This window comes from Lichenostomus cassidix, chromosome 1Aa (assembly GCF_008360975.1).
Source record: "Lichenostomus cassidix isolate B80296 chromosome 1Aa, HeHo_3.0, whole genome shotgun sequence".
Lineage (NCBI taxonomy): Eukaryota > Metazoa > Chordata > Aves > Passeriformes > Meliphagidae > Lichenostomus > Lichenostomus cassidix.
Window position 1 is genome coordinate 3,495,089 of NC_139480.1, and position 23,686 is coordinate 3,518,774.

A 23,686-nucleotide genomic window follows, 5' to 3' on the forward strand; every position below is an offset into this window, starting at 1 on the left:
CACCAGTGAGGTCCCCTCAGCCTCCTCTTCTCCAGCTGAACAGCCCAAATGCCCTCAGCCGCTCCTCAGGGCTTCCCCTTCAGACCCTTCCCCATCCCCGTGGCCTCCTTTGGACACTCTCTGTGATTCTGTGATTGCGCAAAAGCTCAGAGCGCAGATCACACTCGGCGTGCGCTGAGAGAACCCAAGGGAACTCGGACTTCTTATTCTTTGGGTAGGCAGCTTCTCTGCGACTGGGAGGGCAGCTGAGGCGAGGACAGCATTCCAACAGCCCTTTGTGGATCCCTTTCCGCCTCTCCCGGCGCCGCGCTGCGCTCCCAGTCGCTGCTGTCCTCACCGCTGTGCCCGTGAGGGACAGCAATGGCGGCGGTGCCGCTCCCTCCTCCCGCCGCCGGGGGGCGCTGGCGCGGCGCGGAGCTGGGCGCAGTGCGCAGGCGCGGCTGCTCCCGGCGTGCTCAGCGCCGGCTCATGGCGGCGGCGGCGCCGGGACGGGTGAGCGGCGGCTCCGGGCCTGGCCACGGCCCGGCTGTGCGGGGAGGCGGTTCAGGGCTCCGCGGGCTGTGGGGAGGCAGGGGAGGGCAAGGCGGGACGGGTATCCCGCGCTCAGAGGCTCCTCGGAGGGGTCTTGGCCTGTGTGGAAGGTGGGGGGGGTCAGGGCCTGCTTCGCCCCCTCTGTCCCCAGAGCGGCGGATGGCAGCCCACCTTTCTTTTTACCCTTTTATCGTGGGGACAGCCCCTGTGCCTCGCTGCCTTTTCCCTTCCCCGCGGTGACAGCGCCTGTCCTGCATTCATCCTTACGTCCATACGTTGTCCAGAGAAGGGCAGCGGAGCTGGGGAAGGGGCTGCAGCACAAATCTGATGAGGAGTGGCTGCAGAAAAGGAGGCTCAGGGGAGATCTTCTGGCTTTCCACAGCTGCCTGACAGGAGGGTGCAGCCGGGTGGGGGTCGGGCTCTGCTCACAGGTAACAAGCAGCAGGATAATAGGAAAGGGCATCAAGCTGCACATAGGGATGTTTAGGCTGGACCTCAGGAAGAATTTCTTAACAGAAAGGATGATTAAGCATTGGAATGGGCTGCCCGGGAAGGTGGTGAAGTCTCCATCCCTGGAGCTGTCCAAGGAAAGACTGGATGTGGCACTCAGTGCCATGGTCTGGTTGACAGGGTGGTGATTGGTCATAGGCTGGATTTGATGACCTCAGATGTCTTTTCCAATCTGATTGATTCTGTGATTCCCCCCGGTGCATCCTTTCTTCTCAGAATAACAGCACTCCTGCTGCCTAAATCCCACTCCTCTGTGGCAGCTGGGAATTCCTACAATGCCCTGTCCTCATCTTGTGCCTCTCTGCCTTTATAACCCCCCATGTTTCATCCCCCTGTGCCCAGAGGTTTAATAATTTCCAAAACCTCCTGCTTTTTCTTGCAGTAAATTCCATTTTGTTGAGCTCTGATTGCTCATATTCTACTGCGGGACTAAGTTCTTGAACAGTTTTCATGACCTTTCAAACTGTTACTTGTATTCAGCTTTGCTAAAGTTATGTGTATTTGCCACTACTCAGAAAAAGGTCAATTTTCTCTGGCTTTAGGAAAAGTAAAATAAAGTATGACATACCCATATGTGCAAACTATTAGCAAATAACCTGGAAATAGTTTTGCTGGAGTCATCTGGAGTTTTTTCTTTTTTCTTCTGTCTTTCAGTTTTAAATTGAAGAGAAAATGTCACTTTACGATGACTTGGGAGTTGAGACCAGCGATTCCAAAACAGAAGGCTGGTCCAAGAATTTCAAACTGTTGCAGTCTCAGTTGCAGGTGAAGAAAGCAGCTCTCACACAAGCAAAGGTACAGTCCTTTTGTGGTTTTGCTTCCTGCTATTCAGACTTCTTATGTGTTCAGTGCATTGTGTTTGTGATCTCAGAATACCAATTTGAGGTAATTTTCCTGGGATTTTTCCAGTTTAGGGGAAAGGGAGGGAGTGCAAGCTAATTCCTAGATCTTAAACTGTGACAGAGCCATTTCCTCTTTTTATTGCTGCTTCTTTTAATTTCACCCTTTTTCTGTGAGCAATGTTGATATTTTGGTTCAGGCAGGATGCATGTGCTCTTTGAGGTGTGTAGGTTTGTTGTGAGATTACTAAATTAAAAAAGAAACAGTAGCACTGATTCCAAATACTTAAATAGGCACAGCGTTTTTTTCACTGGAATTACTCCTGATTTATGCTGCTGAAATTTGGGGCAGGATTTAGTTGATAATTGGCAAAAACTGCATGAATGAAACTTACTGACTGCTATATTAGTTATATTCTTTGTCCATGTAACTGATGTGCAGTGTATCCATAGCCTAACAGAAGAATAGAATAGGATAGGATTAGAAAACTCAAGAGTTCAGAATAGATTAAAATATTTTATCTGATGATGAATGGGAAGAGCAGTAGATCTGTGGAATAAATCTGAGCTTCTTAAAAACTAACTTGGTTCAAACTCACTTGAAGAGATTGTATGAATTTTTAATGTGTGTTTCTGGTCCCAGTCAAAACCTAGGACCATTCACCTACCACTGCAAAGTATATCAAGCAAGCTGAGTTTTGGAAAACTGTCTTATCTTTCTCAGACATTTTGTGTTTTGGTGATTTTTGCAGAGTCAAAGAACAAAACAAACCACAGTCCTTGCTCCAGTGATTGACCTGAAGCGAGGCAGCTCCTCTGATGAGAGACAGATCGTGGATACACCCCCTCATGTAGCAGCTGGGCTAAAGGTAAGAGCAGGGCAGCTACAAGGTCCACCTGTTAAAAAAAGTTTTGGAAATTGAATGTGTTCTGGTGGTCAAAAAAGTGATTTTTTTCTGAGAATGTTTTCCTCTGCTGAGAGTTGTTTAATGAATGAACATTTCAACTTCATACAGACTTCCATGTGATACAGTGTGGAATTACCACAGTTAATGTGCAGTTATAAAACAGTATTCGTAGAATATTTGTCCTGGACAGCTTCAAACTGTTTGGCAAGGCTGCAATTTGAGCAGCTAAATAATGACTATAATTGTGGTTGCACCAATGTTGGAACTGGACCTGTATAACAATCAGCTGAAAAATAAAAGCCACTTAACCTTGTAAGTGGATTTCTCATGGTTAGGAATCAAGGGAAACTTTTTCCCTGAAGCTTTTTCAAAGAAAAATTCTGAAATAGTTCTTTCAGATTAGAGAAGAACAGTCTGTGTGCCTCTGTTGGTATTACATTAATAGCAGCTGATAAAAAGCCTGATGAGGTTGTGTGGGAGGACCCTGGCAGATGGTTGCAGCAGCAAGATGCCATAAAACTTCTAATAGTGAATTAATGGGGTTTGAAAATTCTTGTCCGTGATGATTTGCTGCTGCTTTGCATTTGGCAAGGGGAGGAGGGGGTGGTTCTTTCTTCATGGGAAAATTTGCTGTAATGAGAGACTGGATGAAATGTTAGTTTTAAGTAAAGCCAAGATTTCTTCTAGCCCCAGTGGGATTAGAATATTACCTGACATTACAGAAGTCAGGAACGGGAGATGTTAAATTTTTGCTTTCAAACTGGATGTTTTTTTCCAAATCTCAGCTAGAAAAGCTCCTTTTTCCTTTTTTTTCAGGATCCTGTCCCTAGTGGTTTTTCTGCAGGAGATGTGTTAATTCCCCTGGCAGATGAGTATGATCCCATGTTCCCAAATGACTACGAAAAGGTGGTGAAACGTCAGAGGGAGGAACGACAGCGGCAGCGGGAGCTGGAGAGGCAAAAGGAGATTGAAGAAAGAGAAAAGTAAGTGTTTAGTTTAAATTCTTGACATATTGACTCTTTAAAGAATAGAAATGTCAACTTGTTTAATTTTATCTCTCTACTTTCAGGGAAATCCTTAGAGATTTTGTGGATACTGTGTGCTTGTAGAAACAAGCAATGTTTTAAGTAATATGTTTTAATGCTCTTGGTAAAATCACCTAACAGTGCACAAATGATAAGAATTATCAGGTTTGCAGCCTTTTTGGCTGAAAGACCCCTGTTAAAATTATTCTGAATTTGCTTTGTTTCAACAGTAGCAGCAATACTTGGGTAATTCATGCATACTTACCAGACTTTGATCTTGCAGGTATTTTGGAGTATTTGATGTCAGTGTCACCTGACTGCAGTAAAACCTTTTCAACACTCAGTGATGAACCATCATTTCTACTTCTAAAAACTACAAACTGATCCGTGAATGCATTGAATTTCAAATGTAGCTAGCACAGCCTTTGAGAGGCATTTCCTTTTTAATACTCTGCAGTCAATTTAAGTAATGTAATTACATGTTTATTACTCTATTGTCTCTGGACAAAAGAAAATACTACCTATATTTAATACCCTTTCCCTGAAGTAAGAGATCTCTGTAATCGTGTTAAGGAAGTTGAATGCAGATTGAGTATTTGATTGTTGTAAGTGGTAAAATGCCTGCCAGCCAGGCAGAAGATTACATTTGCTCATTTTAAGTGAAGTGAATAAACCGTCTTCATCACAGTATGAATCATCTGAAGTCTGGAATTACAGTTCTGCTGCCATGTTTAGATTGTGGAAATTAATATTTCTAGTCATTAGAACGTCTCTGTCTTGGTTACATTGTTGTTTTGATGGAGAGGGAGTGCCTGAGGCTCTGTCCTACTGGCATGCAAAACCTCAGGAATCTGGGAATGTCATTTCCAGTTTGTACTTGTGTGTGGGCCAAGAGTCTTTATATATATAAACATTAGAGAAAAGAAGTGAAAAATGCATAATACATTTTGGTTTTGAGCTGGGGAAACAAACTCAGCCAAATCTGCATCAGATGTGTGCTTTGGGATAACAGGCTGTATATTTGTTTGGAATTCACAGTGAGAGATTCAGAAACCTCGTGTGGTTCCACAGTGGAGCTGTTTTTTGATGGCTGTGCTAGGAATGAGGTCTGGTTTATGCACCAGGTTGTGCTCTTAACTTTTGAGGAAAAGTGCTTTTCCTTTTTATTGTAAAGCATTAAAAGGAGTAATTTCTTGATCACATTTAGATAACAGTTGAAGTGCAAACAAATCTTGAAGCATTCCTTACTTCATGTTAAAAGTTATGCCTGATTGTTATTTTAATTGCCAAGCAAGCTTCTCAACAATCTGATATTTAAGCATGAGGATATATTTTTATTGAGTAAGTTATATTACTCTATATAGCCTGTGATGGGAAATGTAAAATGAGATTCTGTCCAAAGCAGGGTGATTAATTAATGTCTATTTCCTTACTCTCTGTGCCATCCAACACTTGTTCCACTGTAGTCATTCAGTCACTCTGGTTTGTTTGGACAAGATTTTTTCAGGTGCTTCTTCCTTTCCATACATTCTTCTTGGCTGACTTCAAAGTGAAAAATTATATTGGATTGGATCCATATTATGTTTTATCAAAAATGCCCCATGAGGATAGAAACAAAGAAACAAATGGTGAAATTTCACCTTCATGAGAAATATATTAAATGGCAGTTGGATGGAGCAGAATAATTCACCCTGCAAAGGTGGGATCACAAATTAAAGCAAAGAGTTAACTTCCATGGTTTCTCATCCTAACTTGCTATGTCTCCTAGAAGGCGTAAAGACAGACATGAAGCCAGTGGGTTTTCAAGAAGACCAGATCCTGATTCTGATGAAGATGAAGATTATGAAAGGGAGAGACGGAAAAGAAGTAAGGGAGCTGCTTATGGTTTTGGTGCAGAAAGAGGAGAAAAATGGGGGGGGATTCACAGTCCTGTTTCATGGATTCTGTATTTCTCTGTCCTCCCATGAGTAAACTGTTAATTCTGAGCCTTTAGAATAAGTCTGGCATTTTATTACAACATAGCATAATGCAGAAGACTAGTGTTTTTCCAGGGAGACAGATGGCAGTCAAACTGTTTGTGGAAATACTTCTATTTACCTTAGTTTGTAGATACCTGTTCTAAGTTCCTGCATGGTGTAGGTTCCAGGGAGGGGGTGAGACATGATATAAAATCAGGCTGTGAGAACCACTGTCGAGTTTTCACTATTGCAGCTTTTGATTCCTACATTTGTTACTTTTCAGCTTTTCAGGTGATGGGGATCAGAAATACGTCTTTGCATTAAAAAACAAAATAAAGCGTTATTCTCTCTCAGCAACAAAGTTACAGTAAATAATTCAGGTCTGTTGTGATATCTTTCAAATTTGTTGTGTTCCATTTTGCGCACAGGTATGGGAGGAGCTGCCATTGCACCACCCACTTCTCTGGTGGAGAAGGACAAAGAACGTGAGTACTCCAAAATCCTCTTCTCTAAACCCAGCAGTATTGTTTATTTCTCACTCAGTTTTCTGTTCATTTAAGTCCTCCTGCCTTTCCCATTGGATTCTTTGTCACAGCAGGACATGAACAAGTTCTTTGTTCATGGGGGGAAGCTGTGGGGGACCTGTGGTGCTGCTGTGCTTCATTCACATCTGTGCTGAAGAATTTTTCTGTAGTGCTGTATGAGTGGTTTGGCAAACTGGGCTCTTACAAGCATGTGCAGCTACTCACTTGTGATGTGAAAGAGGAAATGTCACAGACAGGTTTCTCTGGATAGTGTGGAGGGGGAATTTTTCCATTGCTCTTCGTTTAATACTGAGTGAATCTTTTCTGAAGGAGTTATTCACTAGAGACAGAATTTTGTAAGTTTTTCAGGGGTACAATTTAGCTGAAGATAGTTGTGTGCGCTGGTATTTCCCTCAGTCAGTGAAAGTGATGTGAGGATCTCAGTTGTCCACGAGGTGGCGTCATCCTGCTGTAGGAACAAAACCATTCCCTTTTTATTTTCCCATGCCTGTTGTAAATTCTAAAATTAAAATTTAAAATAATTAGCAGTATTTTGTCTACTTTAAAAAATAATAAGAAGGAAGGATCTTATGCACACAAAATTTCCTTTGGGAGTCCTCCTTTCATTTATGAGAAGATTGAAATGTAAAAAAAAAAAAAGCCCAAAGTGATTGATACGGCAGTGAAAGCATTTCATGTGTGTAAATGTTCAAAACAGGAAGAGATTTTTTTGAGTAAATAAGAGGAATTGTGTGGTGTCAAGAAAAAGTAAATATAGGCTGGAAATGGCAGAAATATTTTTATGGGGAGAGCTTTTAAAATGTGACTTGGTCCCACAAAGAAACCGTTGTATGTCTTCTTACTTGATGCTCAAATCCAAGCTGGAAGAAAACAAGAAAATATTGGTGTAGCAAAAGTCCCATAGTCTATTCCATATGCTGCTTAAATAGGAATTGGTTTTACTCTTGTGACATCCCCAAACTTCACATCTGACCTTTTACTTGATAAGATACAAGAGCTAGTGTAGAAGAAAATATTTTGAAATTGTCAGTCTGATCAAAGTTCATAAGTCCATTCAAAAGTGATTTTTTTCGAGTGTTCTGTAGGCTTTTTGTTTTAATTTTGCCATTTGACTTGTTAGTGGAAGGTGCTCTAATAATCTAACTAATATGATTGAGATATCCAAATATATCTCCATCCCCAGAAAGAGCTGCAGTTCAGAAATTGTCATTGAGATGAGTTCCATTCATTCTTTTCATAGACTGGTTTCCCTTCTCTGCAAATGTGCAGTGAATTTTTAGTTACAGTCCTTGGGCCTCAGGCTGTGTGCATTGATCGACTTTTGTCATAATTCTGTTCCTGATGAATGGGAGTTTGTCTTCTGGATAAACTCATTGTAATGCAGGTGACCTCTTAATATGAGGTTAAGAAATACATTGTAAAGCTGTGGAGATCTATATCCAAGGAGGGAAATCCAGGATAACTCAAATGTTGTTTCTGAGAGAGAGAGAGAAGTGAGGGGATGTTAAAACAGCATGTGCAAGGGAAAAAATTCTTCTGATTTGGATTTATGGAAGAGCTTTTTTCATAGTTTGTTAGAATTTTATTGAAAAAAAAGCAAATCTCTCTGTTTTCTCCAGCTGTAGCATCATTCCCATATGAGGAGGAGTCGAGACCTCGGGCACCTTCTTCCAAAGCAGCCATTCCTCCTCCAGTGTATGATGAGCCAGAGAGACCTCGTTCCCCCACAGGACCCAGCAACTCCTTCCTTGCCAACATGGGGTAAATTAGGGACTTCTGCACATTTTGTGGGAAAAGGCATTGGAAGGTGGTGGAAACCAAAAGCTAAAGTAATTTGTTCGGAGAGAAGAACACAACCTATTGCATGTGCGTGGTTAGTCTGAGTTCCGAGAGTCGAAACTGGCAGGATACAGAAAAATATGTGGATTGATAGGATTGAGGGAAACACACCTGAGGTAGTTGCATTCAAGGCTGTGCTTTTAAGCCACACTTCAGCATAAAGTGTTTATGGCCTGTACAATCCAAACAATGGAGTTTACTTGAGAACACAGGTGGCATGTTAGTTCCTCTAGGTTCCTTTTTCAGCTTTGTCTTAAATTTGCTACATGTCACCAAACTGATGTTTCAAGTAATTTCAGCGGAGCTGAAATATTTACTAACTGATGGTTTTTCTCTTTGCAGGGGGACAGTAGCTCACAAAATCATGCAGAAATATGGTTTCAGAGAGGGCCAGGGGCTGGGCAAGCATGAACAGGGGCTCAGCACAGCACTGTCAGTGGAGAAAACGAGCAAGAGGGGTGGCAAGATCATTGTTGGCGAATCTACAGAGAAAGGTAATTGTGTCCTGCACTAAGTCTGGGAGAATTGAAGCTCCTAGATTAAATTTTGTTAACCATCTGTCCTTGTTGAAAACATTGGAGTTGGAAAAATGACTCGTATTTTTTTCTTGTGGAAATTTATCTTTTTGTGAAGTGATCCTGTGTGCATTTTTTTTTTAGCTCATCTTCCTCTATCAGTTGTCCTCCTTTAGTGTTTGGAAACCTCTTTCAGTGCTGATCCTGCTCTGCCCCTGAGGGCTTTCTCCCTGTCACATCCTCTAGACATTGCTCTCATTTCCCTGCTCTTGTCTGATCTAGAGACAACATCCAGGCCTACTGGCACAGCACCTCTGCCTGAGCACAAGTGGTGGAAGTCAGGAGACCTGATTCTTATGATACAATTATATTATACAATTCTGAATTTTCTCTCTCAAAGAAAAAATTAATTATTTCCCAAAAAGAAACAGTACATTATCAGTGTTCTTGTTTAATTCACATCATTGGAATTGATTTTTCTACTCACTGTCACTCCAGGTAGCTACAAGTTGTGTATAACTGTTCCTCACCAATATGAAATTATATTTTGTGGCTTTTATTCCATTGTTCAATCAATAAGATTCTGATAAAAGTCCCCAGTTGAGCTTTAATCTTAAATTATTCTGTGATTCACTGTTCTTTCTTCATAACAGAAACGGGGAAGAAGGCAGATTCCAACCCCCTGACTGAGATCCTGAAATGCCCAACTAAAGTGGTCTTACTGAGGGTAAGTTGGGAGTAAGGGAATGTGTTTTAGTGTTGAAATGTTTAAATCTCTGTTCCTGATAGAAGACTCTGCACAGGTCAAATGGTTTTGGCCTGCACCCTCATGGTGTTTTGTGTTCTGGAGAAATTGTGTGACTTCCTGGGGTAAAAGTTGTGACTTAATATCAGCACTGCTTTAAATTGTACAATTCCTTTGTCTTAGGGACAGGGAACTGTCTCCTGTAGCACTTAAGCTTTTAAAGCATTCATGGTCACAGTTCACAGAGCAACTGTGATTTGTCTGCACAATCTCCTGCACAGACTTCATCCAGTGAGTTGGGTTGATTCTTTACCTTTCAGAACATGGTCGGTGCTGGGGAGGTGGATGAAGATCTTGAAGTTGAAACTAAGGAGGAATGTGAGAAATATGGCAAAGTTGGGAAATGTGTCATCTTTGAGGTAAGAGATGATGTGTCTCTCTTTTGGGCTGCTCTGAAAGCAAACTGGGCACTCATCCCTCATGAGTGGTGTGTTACTGCCTGAAGGTGCATACATGGAAGGTCTGAGGGTCTTTTCCTGTGTTGGAATTTTGGATTTTCTGTATCTGTAAGATACAAGTTTCTAACAACAGTAATGGGGCAAAGATTTCTGAGTATTGTGCTTTTGGAACCTTTTTATTTCATTCTTTTCACTGCCTTTATGAAGAACAGCAATTGAAAACAATGTTTTTCCTGCTGTTCTAATTACCTGTGGTTTGGGGTTTTTGTTTTGTTTCAGATCCCTGGTGCCCCTGATGATGAAGCTGTAAGAATATTTTTAGAGTTTGAACGGGTTGAATCTGCCATCAAAGGTAAGATCCTAAATTGTGTCCTGTCAACCTCAAACTTCTGTAGAGACATTAAACAGTCCCACTGGTCAGGCTGTTTAGTTAAATGTTTATTTTACTGAATTGCTGCTTGCTGATCTGCTCTTTGTTTCAATTCCAGCTGTTGTGGATCTAAATGGAAGATATTTTGGAGGCAGAGTGGTGAAGGCTTGTTTCTACAACCTGGACAAGTTCAGAGTGCTGGATCTGGCGGAACAAGTTTGATTTCAAAAATCTAGCTCGAGGTGTCATTGTTTTGGCAATCACGTTTTCAGCAGTAGGCTGGGAATAAAGAAAAGTAGCTTTCCTAGCAAACTGGAAACAAGCCTCATTGAATGGATTTTACACATTCGTTGTGACTTACGTTTTTTTGTAATATAAAGCCCTTTGAAAGTAAGATTCACGTCTGTGTGGTTTTGAATTGCACATTTCTGCTTACTGCTCTGGGGATCCTGGTTTGTTTTTTTTTTTGAGCTTTCAGATGACTTTGTTCTGTTGAAAACCCACGGCTGAGGAGATGCTTTGTCTGTATTCCTGCTTTCTTTGTTCTGGTGCTTCATCACGGAGTCCCTGTGCTGGATCCACAATAAGTGTGAAGCTTTGGACAAGGACTGTGTGCTGTGATCTTCTCTTCCCTGGTGGTCTCTCTTAGAGTTAGAGCCTTGCTCTCCTGAGTCCTCATCTCTGCACACCAGTGATTTGGGTCATTGACAGTTGCAGCTGGAGCTGGTTTGTTCTCCTGACTCCAGGACAATACTTACTGTGCCAGAATGGAGACAAAAATAACAAGGATTGAGTCTGTCTTCACAGATCCAACGAAAGTCCATGTCTAACCCAGGGAAATGGAAAGAGGAAGGAATTTAATGGACTTTTAGCAGGAGCTCTGTGCTGTCAGGCAGTGTCTGCTGGGAATATCCAGGGATAACTGATTACAGGTCATTTGGTAGAGAGAAGGGAAACTCCCTCCTGAATCTGGCCAGCTGTCAGAACCTCACTTCCTCTAACTCACACATGGGCGACTAACTGTTTAATCATTTCAAACCTGGCATTTGCTCTCTCTGTGTATATTTCTATATTTGAGGTCAAATACCATCAGGGTTAGACATTTTTTTTCTTTTTGGGAAGGCCTGCCTGTGGAAGTTTTCAAAGTAGGAGGCTGTGGAGGGAAGTTCTCATATGAAAATCTGAAGAGTTGACAAACTAAACTACTAAACACACTACTCTTATTTTTAACTTGGTGTAAAATAGTGCACAACTCTCTGCTCCTGGATTTATGTTTGCTTTTTGTTTGGGAACAGAATGTGACAAAGAGTTGGCAAAGGTGGCTGCAGTGGTGGCAGTTGTCTCTGTGCCCCATTGCACCCAGAATTGTGCAGATACTGAAATGGCTGTGAGCCCTGAGGGCATTTTAGCTGTTTGAAAGCTGATGCTGAATGTCTCCTTCCTGTTACACACATGGACTGGGGGGAGGGGGGATAGACATGTAGTTCAGTGCTGTGAATATCTGCAGTTACTGCCCTTTTGTTGAGTTTTGGCCGCAGATTTCTATGACAAGCCCTTGGGTCTTGTGTTTCGCTTATTTTGTCTGCTTGTGTTCCACCGAGCTCTGTACAAACATCTGCTTGTAAAACCGAATTTTTTTTAAAAACTGGTATTTTACCTGCTGAGTGTTGGCTTCCTTATTCTTCTGTTGTGCAAGGACTTCCCTCAGAGTTGGGCACTTCTGCACCACAAGTTGGTACTGTCTAATCCGCCCCAAGAAACCCTCACTGCAGCAGAGGTGAAGAGCAGGCCTGATTGACATCAAAACCACAGGACTTGGGGCAAAACCAGAATCTAGATTCTGTTCCTGCCTCTGCTCTTAGTTCTCTTTGACTTGGAGCAACACTTTCAGGCCTTTGCTGCTGTGTAGTAAAACAAAGAGATTAGCCTGATATGAATTAGCAGAGGTTTGCTTGTAGTACTCAAATGATCTGTGGGGCTGCAGTAGAAAGTTTAACCACTAGTAACAGATTTAGTGCGATCTGAACTTAGCTTGAAATACGACTTGGCTTTAAGTAATGTGATTTATTTATGGTTCTTATTTCAGCATATACCTCTGAGTGACTAGGCTGTGAGCATTTCTTGAGGTACACAGACTGGTTTTTGTGCTTTTAACCAGCTGATCATTTTTTAGCACCAGCTTCTGAGCTTCCAGTCTGATAACTTGGAGGTTTTCTATTTGCTGAGAATGGCTTCATTGGCAACTTTCAAACCATTTCATTCTGGGAATCTTTATTGTGGTTGAAGACAGGGATAAAGTTTATCCATGAAAATGTAGGGAAGAGGATTTGTTCATCTGTATTTTGTTTAGGAGATTCGTGCAATAAATTAGGTATTTTCCTGTACCATGAGGACACTAAAACATGCAAACCTGAAGTGGAGCAGACCTACACCTCCTGAGTTCCATCTCTTTGGTGGGTGATGCACAAACACATGACACTGGAGCCAGGTGTGCAAGCAGGTGGCCACAGATGATGCAAAGCAACACCTGCACAGGTGTGGAAACCTGCAAAGGTTCAGACACTCACTGAGCTCTGTGGTCAGACCTTATCTCCTTAGCAGGAAGTATTTTTTTGCTAATGCACCTTCTCCCTTTTCTTCAACACTGCTGATGTGTTGGCTCAGCCTTTCTCAGGCATGTTTGTATCTTGCATCCCTTGAAAAATTTGGTTTTGAATTTACTTCTCTGCTGGAGAATTGGCCTCCTCTGGAATTTTGTCACTGACTTCTATTTCTAGTAGTTGCTCAAATGACTTTTTATCTAACACCCCCAGCTCTTCCTGCTTACACATCCATTTTTCTCCTCTGTGATTCATCAGTGCCCTTTCCAAAGGCTCAGCAGCACATAATTTGGAGCTCTTTGCAGCTACGAAGCTTTACTTGGTTGTCTTTACATCCTGGAAATTGTGCAGCCGCCTCTTCCTGTCAGATACGTATGTGGTGACTGGTCTGAAGAAATAATATTTTTGTTTCTCTTTTTGTGTGGTGCCTTGAAAGGTTCTGATTTTACAGAAAGTGAAGAGGATGGGCTGTTAAGAACATTTGCCTTATTGGCAGTGTAGGATTGGTTATGGTGCTTCAAGTGAAGCACTGGCTGTTTTACAGGTGTGACTTCCTAAATTTAAGCTTTAATTCCTTGGCTTAAGTACCTGTGTAAGTGCTGTGATTCTCTAATGTGTTGAATAACTGCAGCTCCTCTTGGGCTAAGTATGAAGTGTTCATTGCTTCTGGGAATTCAGATTAGATGCCTGCTTAGAGAGATTTGAGTGTCCTGAAGCAACCAGGAAGCTGAGAGGGACGTGTAGCACGTGCCAGCCCAGAGCTGAATGAGGTGCCTGGTGCATTAACAGCCCTGAGGTCTTAAGAACAGGGATTTGCAAGATGGCATCACTCTTTGCTGCCTTGTTCTCTTCTTAAGTCAGAACACTGGCTACTATTTTAACTGAGGATTTAGGGACTTGATTACTTTCCTAATTGTTAAAACCCCAAGGTGTTGTTGCTGAGCACTAACTGCTATTTCAGAACCCATCATTAAGGACATAGATTATGATTTATTTTCTCACCTGCACGGTTCTGCACTTAACCTCTGTTGAATTCCACGTGTCAGTTTATTACTTCATCTACTCAGTGTCAAACTGAAATTTGATGAGATGGAGCTTGCAGGGAATATTTTTACCACACTATTATCAAAATCTAAGTTTACTTTGCCACTGTTACATGAAAAGTGAGAGCTGTTACCCCAAAGAATTTCTGTCTGAATAGCCATTAAAGGAGGGAGGCAGATACAAAAAAAAATCTTGCCCAAGGATATGCAAAAGGTGGTTTAGAGAGTTGGGATTTCACCCTATTTCCCTGTACTTGCAACCAAAATCCACGTTCCTTGTGGAGCTGCTTTTTCTTTTGGCAACAGAAAATGGTAAATTCTCTTAGCCTTGAGCTTTGGATTCTGAAATAAATTCAGGAGATGGAATTCATGTGCTGTGTAAGTGGTTGCTGTAGGAGGGGCTTATCTGAAATCAAGCTCCTGTGGGAGATTTGAGTGCGTTGGGTGTTTTACCCTTCTGTGCAAGAGAAAATACATGCTGTAACCTCATATAGTTTTCTTAAAGATAGAAGGACAAATATGGAAGGTTTCAAAGAGGATCTTAAACTCTCAGATCCTTCCTGTTGCACAAGCAGAAGTCCAATGAGGGAGTGAGAACTTTCAGTCCTTACAGCACTTGGTGCAAGAGGTCCTGAGCAAGACGGAGATTCACCCACCCTGTGTTACATTAAATTAAATCCCACGTTCGTGCTGGGGATTGCTCCTCCCTAGGTACAGGACTTGGCACTTCTCGTTGAGCACCATTATATTCCTGCCAACCTCTTCCCGACCTGCCCAGGTCCCTCTGGGTGGCAGCATGACACTCTGAAGTAGCTGCCACTCCTCCCAGTCTGCGATCTGCAAACTTGCTTTAATAAAGGTGTTAAAGAGGGCTGGAGCCAGCATTGACCACTGGAGTTCACCAGGAGCTCCTGGCCTCCAGCCAGACCCTCAGCCACTGATCGCTGGGACCAGGCATTCCCAGTTTTTGGTGTCGGCTCCTGCAGCTTCAAGAGCGTCTTTGTGAGGAGGATCTTACAGGAGACAATGGTTGGAAGCCTTACAGAAGTCCAGGCAGACAATACCCTCTGCTCTCCCACTGTGTGCCTGGCCAGTCATTCCATTGTGGAAGGTTATCAAGTTGGTAAAACCTGACTTTCCCTCAGGGAATCCATGCTGACTGTTATTGATGATTTTCTTGTCCTTCGTAAGAACAGTGTCCATGCTTAGCTACTCTCAGAATTGTAAAAATTAATTAAAATTCTCTAAAAATTGGAAGACAGCAAGAACATCACACAGCTGAGGGCCATGTATGGATGCATCTGGCATTGGTAAAGTGCTCCTAGCTGGGTGCAAGACTAACCCTATTCCTTTTCCCAAAAAAGCAAGATGTGATCATGGAGTATTTACTGTGTTTTTACAAGCAGCTTCTGTAGCTGTAAGTTCAGTACTGTAATGACTGAGTCCTTAGGAGAATTCCTGCCTTTAGGTGATCAGGCAATTGTCCTTAAAGACAAACAGATTGATTGTGTTTAGCAGTGTGTGCTCTGTTAATTTGCTATCTCTAATCAATGAGAGGACACAGCCAGGAGATGTGGATTTCTGCTGTGCTGACCTGTGGAGATGTAGGTTCTTTACAGATGGGTTTGGGAGTAGCACCTGGGCTTGGGAATTCTTTTGGTGTGTCCTGTAGATAGGACTTTCAATAAAGGACTTCCCTCTTGCCCTGTGATGCTGTGATTTTATTCAAGCTGCAGAGAAGTTAAAGAGCAGTCCCAGTGCCTTTATCATCTGATCAGTTCCATTTACCCTCATACACCACCCCTGGCCTCTGGTTATGGAACTTCTGGAGCCCAGCTGGAGATGGTCAGGCAGCTCCTGGCAGGGCACATGGCCCTTAACTTCGTGTTTAATATGTGAACACAGGTGTTATTTACCTGTGATGTAGTGTAGTGGATAAATTCACTTGCTTTGCCTTGTTCTGAATCATAAAATCATAGAATGGTTTGGTTTGGAAATGACCTCAAAGCCCATCTAGTTCCAAAACTTTGCCATAGGCAGAGACACTTTCCACCAGACCAGGTTGCTCAAAAATAAACCTTTTTTTCAGGTTACGACTTCAGTGACATTTCCTGCTTCACAAAGGATGACAAGATTTTTTGAGGATGCAAAAACTGGTAATTACATGAGTTGCTCATAACATCAGCCAGAGCTGACAGGCCTTAACCCCTGGGCAGCCCTAGATCTAATCATAGATACTCATGCCTTGTGTCAGGAGCACTAAAGGAGTAGTTGCTCTTTTTTCCTCCTCACTGAAGGATTTAGTAACTCTGAAACTTTTTCAAAATGAGTGCTTGGGTTGGCAAGATTGCCTTTCTCTTTCTGCAGGTCAGGGGGTTACCAGTGCTGCTTGCCTTGAATGTCCAGTGTGATTTTATCTCCTATTTACTGCAAAAATACGTTTTGTGTCACTCGAGATGCAAATCAGCAAGTTAGTGGCAAGGAAGAAAAAAGTGCTGTAAAGTCTGCAGGACTTTTAACTGCTGGACAAAAAGCTGGGCAAACCTAAAGTCTTTCACTTCTGTTCCTTGAGAGAGAGAATGGATGATAAAAGTCCCCAACAGTTACAGCACATCCTTAAAGCCCCAAACAACCTCAGCTCTAAGAAAACAAGATCTTTCCCATGGAAATGCCTAACCCTTTCCTTTCTTCTCTCCTGCTTCTTATTCCTCCTCTGAGAAGAATGTGGGGTTGTTGTTTTTTTTTTCAAAGCAGCTTTTAAGCATCTTGCCACTCCACAGCCCTTGAGCTGTTTTTCCTCTCCCAGTCTCTAAGGTGTTGATCTCTGGCCTCCATTTGAGAGCTTGCAGCAAGTCAACAGCTCAGGAATCCACATGGTCCTGCCAAGACAAAGGTCTTCAGCTCATCGTGGGTTTCTCCACCTTCTGCCGCAGGCACAAAGCTGGGTAGAACTTTTGGACTTCTCTGCTTTCAACTTGTAAAACTTGTATAGCAACTGTGAACCAAAACTCAAATGATACTCTGGCAAAACACACCGAGCTTCTCTTGGGAGGATGGGAAAGGAAAATTGGTGGGGTCTTGTTTTTCCATTTGGGGCAAGTGCTGGGTTTGTGCAGTTGTAGTGAGGCAGAGTTACCACTGGGAGAGGATGAGAGCTGGAGAATTCCCAGTGTCTTGTCTTCCCTCTTTGTAGGAGGTGTTGTTGCACTCGCCCAGCAAAATTTAAAGACCTTTTCAGGGAAATAATCCTGTGGCAAAGAACTGTACTCAAACTGGGATTCAGGGATTTGCTTCAAGCACAAATTTTAGAGAGAGATCCATCTCTCTGCACCACATCAGTACAGCCCTGCCCACCATCCCATATAACACACCATTGCATCCTAAGACACTGCCCCAGAAGTATCACATTCACCTTCAAGGAGTCAGCTCTTCTGAGGAAGTCAGGAATTAAGGGCTAATAAGGAAATTAAGTTTTGAAATATCTTCAGCTATCACATATTAGTCATGTGTTTCCTCCCCTTTCTTTGCTTGGATTTCTACCTGAACATTTAAAAATGTTCTGCTTCATTTTATTTCTATCCAGCCAGCTGATTTATTCATGGGCAAAGCCTGAAGGTTTTTGATTTTCCTGCAGTATTGGGGAACATAAAAGCCTGGAAACTTGAGGCTCCTATCAGCTTTTATGTTCAAAAATAATGGTGTTGGCATCATAAAATCAATACATCTTTTTTTTTTTTTCCCTGTTTTTGAAAAAGGGGGAGTTAACTGCATGGCAAGGATTTGCCTCAGCAAGCCTCGACTGTGTGAAATAGAATTGATTTTCTGTCACTCTTGATGCATCAGAAGAAGGATGCAGATGTTTCTCCAAATGTGACATTTCCTCCTCAGTGCCAGGTGGGTGTGTGGTAGCAATTCAAAGCCACAGAAATCAATGGAGAAGGGAAAGTGAGTTTCCTGCGTGGAAAGAGCAAAATCAAATTTAGAAACCTGCTGGAGCTGGCAGCAGCAGCAGCAGAGCCAGGAAGGTTTGTACCTGACAGCTGCAGTAATTCCTGCCTGCAGATCACTCCTGGGAAACACTGTCCAGTTCTCCTAAACCCAAAAGCTGAAAATTGTGCAAAACAGGAGACCAGGATCCTGAGCTGTGCAAGGGACCAAGAGTATCTGGGAACAAAATGGTTTGGATTAGAAGGGACCTTCAAGATAATCTAATTCCAACATCTTCCACTATCCCAGGTTGCTCCAAGCCCTGTCCAACCTGGCCTTGGACACTTCCAGGGATCCTGGGGCAGCCACAGCTTCTCTGGGCAACCTGTGCCAGGGCCTCACCACCCTCATGGGGAAGAATTTCTTCCTAATCTCTAATCCACCCCTGCCCTCTGTCTGTTTAAAACCATTCCTCCTTGTCCTAAGTCTTTGACCTGCATCTCTCTAATCCAATCTTGTCTCTACACCTTTACAGAGCATCTAATCTTTGTGATATGAAGATGCCAGCACTAATACCAGAGGTTAATAAAAGTAATCTCTCTAGGTCAGGCTACAGTGTACAGGGGGGGTTGTCTCTAAACTCTCCAAAAGCTCATTGTTCCCAGTCTCTTCTGGGAGATATCTTACAAAAGGACAAAATAGAACTTTGCAAGCCAGATCAATCATGCTAGCAAGTCCCACGGTGTACCCAGTGCCAGCAATTCCCAGCACCCTCATCTTCCTTGGGTTTGTGCCATGCAAGCTATTCAAAATGTTATAAATATTTCAAAGGAGCTGTTTGCATTCTTATTTGCTTGTAGAGTACAAGCCTTGCAGTGAAGGAGATCCCCGTGACTGATTCTCAGGCTGAAAGCACTGACATTCCTGTCTCACTCTGCTCCCACCCATTATCTCACTAACTGGAAAGGCAGAACAGTTCAATACTGATTTCCTGGCTGGGCAATCACTGACTCCAAGATCAATTCCTCCCAGCACAGGTAAAGATGTCTCAGCTTCCCTCAGGTATGTGCAGAGCAGCTCATTTCATCCCTGTGCCCCTTGGTGCAAAGCCTGGCTGTGCACATGGAGGGATTCAGTGCAAGGTGGGGAAGGCAAATTAAGTCTCCATCCTGGCTAAAAAGGTTTTTCTGTGCCTAAGGATAAAGTTGAGGGGAAAAATCTTCCCCATGAGGGTGGGGAGGCCCTGGAAGACGTTGCCCAGAGAAGCTGAGGCTGCCTCTGGATCCCTGGAATTGTCCAAGGCCAGGCTGGATTGGGCTTGGAGCAACCTGGGAAAGTGGAAGATGTCCCTGCCATGGCAGGGGATTTGGCACTAGGTTGTCTTTGAGATCCATTCCAACCCAAACTATTCTATATTTCTAAGACATATGGGTTTTAAACCTGGGAGAAAGATAAAATGAGCCTTTGCTGGGTCACTTCTAACTAAACAACCTCCCTGACATATTAGTCATTAAATTATGCTTTTGTTTCCTTTGGAGACATCTTCCTACAGGACATGGCTGGGAAAGCTGGTAGCAACCATTGAGGCTCCAAGTGCCTCTCCCACAGAAACCAGAGCTTGGGAAGATCCCATGAAGCTTTCTGGACCATCCCTCAGCCCTGGGGCACAATCAGTGCTGGCTGAAACCCTTCCCAGGGTGTTTGTGTTTGCCTAACCTGTTCTGAAAACCTCAAGTGATGCTGAGCTGCTGCCACCCTCTCTGGTTGTGCAGCCTGGCATTTGTGCTCTGCCAGGAGGAGAGATACCCTGATTTCACTGTCCTGGACCAGAGTTTGTTCATCTAAATCTTGTTTTGGGACCAGCTTGATTCTCAGTATTTTTTTTAATTATTACTATTGTTACTTTTATGTTGTTCTTTTTAGATCCCAGACAGTAATGCTGTTGAACAGTAAGGAGTGAAGATCCTCATACAACAGAAATTCCCAGGCTATGTTTGAAGTCTTCTCTTCTTATTTAAGCTGCCTGGCACCACTGAGATGCCTGAGGTGCTTTCTGTGGGTGAAACCCAATAGTATCTGATATAGGAAATGATGCTCTGACTCCTGCAATGGCTTTGACTGGAGCTTGGAAGATAGTTTCTGGAATTTTCCCACAGGGAGCACTGAAAGCAGAAGTATGGACACCAAAGATGGTCCCATCTGAGATCTTTCTAGGTCAATGCACAGAATACCAGGAGCAAATCCCAGGGCAAGAACCAGGTGGCAGAAGTGGACCTGAACCATCATCCTCTAATACAAGTCCTGGTTGCAACTACAAAGCTCTGGGAAGCTCCTGCTGGGAAGTTTTTGGAGCTGAAGTGGCAGTGTCCAGGCAAGATCAGTGTTGGGACAAAAAAAAAAAAAATCCACCTGAGGAACTAAGTCCCTTTCAAGCTGTGCACAGTGTTATGGACAACAAACTTGGACATGAACATGGATTTTGATGGATAAGATGCCCAAGTTCATTCTAGGTCTAACCTGGAGTATATTGCATCAAATTTCTTTTGCAAAGCTCTGGAATTGTGTGCTGGAAATATTTCTAGAGATGAACTGCTTATCCACATTTATCCTGGGTAATAAAACTGTAAAAATCTGGTTTTGTGTTTTATAGAGATTTGAAAGCTTCACCTACACCTCCTGCTGCAACCTGAGGACACACAGACCTGATGTTGCTCCAAAGCTGATGGTTCATCCCAGCCCTGTGATCCCAGGAGATCCCCTGTGATCCCAGAGGTATTAGCTCATCCTCAGGATCCAGCACAGCAGGATCTGCATTTCCAATTGCCTGTGCAAGGGCAGGCAGGAGATGCTGAACATGGGGATCTGAGATTCTGACCCCCTTGTTTCTGAAGCAGTTGAGTTTTCCCAGTTTGCCCCAGTGCCACCACAACGAAGATGGGATTGGTGCTCTGATGAGCTCAGAAATCAGCAGAAGTGATGCAGGAGGCCAAAACTGCATTATCAAATCCACATCCGTTACACTCAGTTCGGTACTGAACCTACCAACAAAAAAACACCACAAATCAACTCAAAAACCTTTTCCCAGTACCTTCCATCCCTTTCTAAATCCATCAGCTCCTTGTCCTGTTCCTGTCACCTCCCTCCCAACCCTGCTGTCTCCGGGAAACGAAGGGTTAAAAGCTCTGAAACTGCAAGAACTTCCTCCTTTCTGCAGTGCCACCCTCGGAATGACGCTGGTTTCTGCCGGGCTTTGCCCAAATATGTCCGTTTCCTTCTGAAAGAAGAAGGAAGAAGAAGGAAAAAAATACAGATATAGAAGAAATATATATATATTTATTTTTTTTAATTTATATATCTAAGAGAAAGCGTCCGCGTCCGCGGCACCCAGGCGTCCGAGCGCAGCGCTGCCTCCTCCCGCTCCATGCCGTTCCGCAAAGGTAGGGCTGGATGGGTGGGCAGCATCCCGGGATGCTCCCCCGGAGCGCCGGGAAGGAATTTTGGGGATGCAGGGCTGTGTCCGTGCCCCGGGCGGTGCCTCCTGCAGGGGTGGGAGATGGGAGCTCTGCCGCACCGCTGGCTTTGGGGGAGGCTGGGGAACACCCCGAGGTTGTGTGCGCGGTGTGTGAGTGTTTCTGTGCAGCCCGATAAAGGCAAATGTCCCCTCTCCGCCTTCCCCGGGCTGTGGGGTTTTTCCTCTGTCCCCGGGCGAGGAGAATGAGCTGCTCTGGGTGGTGCAGGGACTGAGGACAGAGGACAGCAGGATGTTCCTGGGCAAAGGGTGCTGCTGGGGGCTCGCCGGGGCGATGCTCTGAGATTTGGCAACCTGCGCGCATTTGTGTCCTTGAAGGTGCTCAGTGAGGGGCTGGGAAGAGAGACTGGGGAGGTAAATGGCTTTCGGGAAGGATATCCCACCTGAGCAAGCCTCTTTCACGCCGTGGTGCTCTCGGCTCTGCACCCCAAACCACCTCTTTTCCACAGAACTCAGCCGGTAGAAATCCCCACTTGCCACCTCCTAGTGTGGGCAAGAAGCACCCAGTATGGGACCTAAAACCCTGACGGGTGCTCCTGGATGAGTTTTCCATCCTCTCCGGGCTGCTGTGAAGCAGAGACTCTGGAATGTCCCCTCCTCGTTCCAGAGGGCATCGCGGGCACGGTGGGACACAGGGTGGGATGCTTGTGGTGGTCTCTTTTCCTAACAGCTCTATTGGGCGGAGAAACCGAGGGGGAAAAGACTTCTCCAGGAGACAAAAAAGCCAGGGGAGGCAGCGTTAGGTCGGGATGTGAAGGACACGGGGAGAAGGTGCTGCTCAGTGTCGCGCACAGGTGCTTTGGCCGGCGGGCAGGGACAGAGGTGTCACACCCTGCGACTGCCACGGCATCGAGGGGCAGCAAGGAGGGGATGAAATTTGCGGGGAGAGGGCTGTATTTGTTTTTCTCCCCTCTCCCTGCTCTGGGGAGGATGTTTCGGGGGCGAGGCAGAGCCCGCAGTGATGCTCACAGAATCTTTATCTCGGCGCCGAGGTTTCTCTTGCCTTTTAAGGCTCAGCGGAGCGTGATGTGGTTCACACCCTCGCATCTTGACAGCGCAGCAGACTGCAGGGCTTGATTTAATTTTAGGTGATAAAGGGATTAATTTAGAGTAGAGGGAGAGATGCTGGGGGTGGGCGGTGGGAGGGAGACTTTGTGTGAGACTTTGAAAGCACTGAGCTCTTGGTGGGGAGCAGGGAGAGCCCGGGGGAGCTTCCCATGATGGAGAGTGGCTCTCCTGCAGCCTCAGCAGGGGTAGGAATGACAGGCAGGATTCCAGCACTTGGGGACACACGGTGGATTTGCGGTAATTGATGCTTTTCCGTGCGGTCCTGCCCAGCACACCTAAACCGGGCAGGACGCCTCCGCTGGGACACAAGGCTGTCCTTGTCATCGCTGCCAGGCACGAGGGGCACAGCTGACCTGCGAGTCCTCAGCCATTCGGTCCTGCAGCCCTTGTGTCACCCTCGCAGCCGCAGCTCGTCTGGCTACAAACTTCCTCTAGAGGTCAACCTTGAAATGCCAGAGCAGCTTTCGGCAGCTCCGCGCAGCTCCAGAGTACAAGGTGGCAGAGAGGCCAATGTGGATGAGTTTTGTCCATTGCTTGTGTATTTAAGGAAAAATTTCATCACCACAAAAGTTGACAAGCTCTGAGAAAGGCTGCCTGGGGAAGTCGTGGAGTCACCATGCCTGGAGGGATTTAAAGGATATGTAGATCTGGCACTTGGGGCCATGGTTTAGTGGTGGCTTAGCAGTGCTGTGACCTGGCTGCAGCCTGTAACAGGTTGCCCCCCGTTGGGCTGGTGGGGCACTGCTGGGTGGCTGCTGCTGGGCAGATACAGGGAACCTCTGTAAGCCATCAGGCAGGACACTCGTGGAGAGCACAGCCTTGTGATTGCTCTCCAAAAGCTGCCCCCAGCAAGCTGTGCACATCCTGAGTTTGCAAGAGAGTTGGGCATGAAGATATTTTCCTCACATTTCAACTTGGCGCATAAAAATCCTTGCTCAAGGTGGTGGCTTCAGCTGAGCTGGAATCTGGCTGTGTTCCTGATCCTCCCAGAAGAATGTGGGACTCTGGGCAGCTGGGCAAGGAGGTTGAGCCTTTACTTTGGGAGCCTTTTGGGAACAGCATCTCACCTCAGGGCTTGCTCACTGCCACCCTGATCCAGGGTGCAAAGAGAAGGTTCTGCCTAAGGGCTGCTGCTCTGCAAACCCCATGTACCTTGATGCACAGGGAGGCTTTGGGATGAGCATTTTGGAGGCTCTCAGCTGTTTTTGCACACTCCTGTGTATGGAAATGGAGTATCCTGCAGAGGAAAATGCAAACTCCACCCCCGTCTTTGCTG

At 44.6% G+C, this 23,686-nt stretch overlaps 2 protein-coding genes across 3 annotated transcripts in view; both read left to right on the forward strand.

Moving 5' to 3' along the window:
* Positions 1-411: 411 nt before the first annotated feature.
* Positions 412-10,637, forward strand: RBM17 (RNA binding motif protein 17). 2 transcript variants are annotated; one of them, XM_085082246.1, is made up of 12 exons: positions 412-492; positions 1,696-1,836; positions 2,633-2,749; positions 3,605-3,771; positions 5,582-5,679; positions 6,200-6,256; positions 7,936-8,077; positions 8,498-8,649; positions 9,324-9,397; positions 9,736-9,834; positions 10,153-10,225; positions 10,362-10,637. In XM_085082246.1, the coding sequence occupies exons 2-12, from the start codon at positions 1,714-1,716 to the stop codon at positions 10,463-10,465; spliced, it is 1,206 nt and encodes a 401-aa protein (XP_084938372.1). In that variant the 5' UTR covers positions 412-492; positions 1,696-1,713; the 3' UTR covers positions 10,466-10,637. The 2 variants fall into 2 exon arrangements, with proteins under 2 accessions (XP_084938372.1, XP_084938380.1); XM_085082254.1 differs by having other exon boundaries at positions 5,585-5,679.
* A 10,423-nt stretch (positions 10,638-21,060) lies between these two features.
* PFKFB3 (6-phosphofructo-2-kinase/fructose-2,6-biphosphatase 3) overlaps positions 21,061-23,686 on the forward strand; it is a 40,305-nt gene continuing 37,679 nt past the window's right edge. Inside the window, exon 1 of the mRNA XM_085082322.1 lies at positions 21,061-21,250. Within this exon, the coding sequence (XP_084938448.1) occupies positions 21,235-21,250 (16 nt within the window). The 5' untranslated portion in view covers positions 21,061-21,234. The remainder of the gene's footprint in view (positions 21,251-23,686) is intronic.

Coding starts and splice junctions, on each gene's coding strand:
- RBM17 (XM_085082246.1), top strand. CDS start 1,714: ATGTCACTTTACGATGACTTGGGAGTTGAGACCAGCGATTCCAAAACA. Junction 2,750..3,604: donor ATGTAGCAGCTGGGCTAAAG/GTAAGAGCAGGG, acceptor CTTTTTTTTCAG/GATCCTGTCCCTAGTGGTTT. Junction 8,650..9,323: donor TGGCGAATCTACAGAGAAAG/GTAATTGTGTCC, acceptor TCTTCATAACAG/AAACGGGGAAGAAGGCAGAT.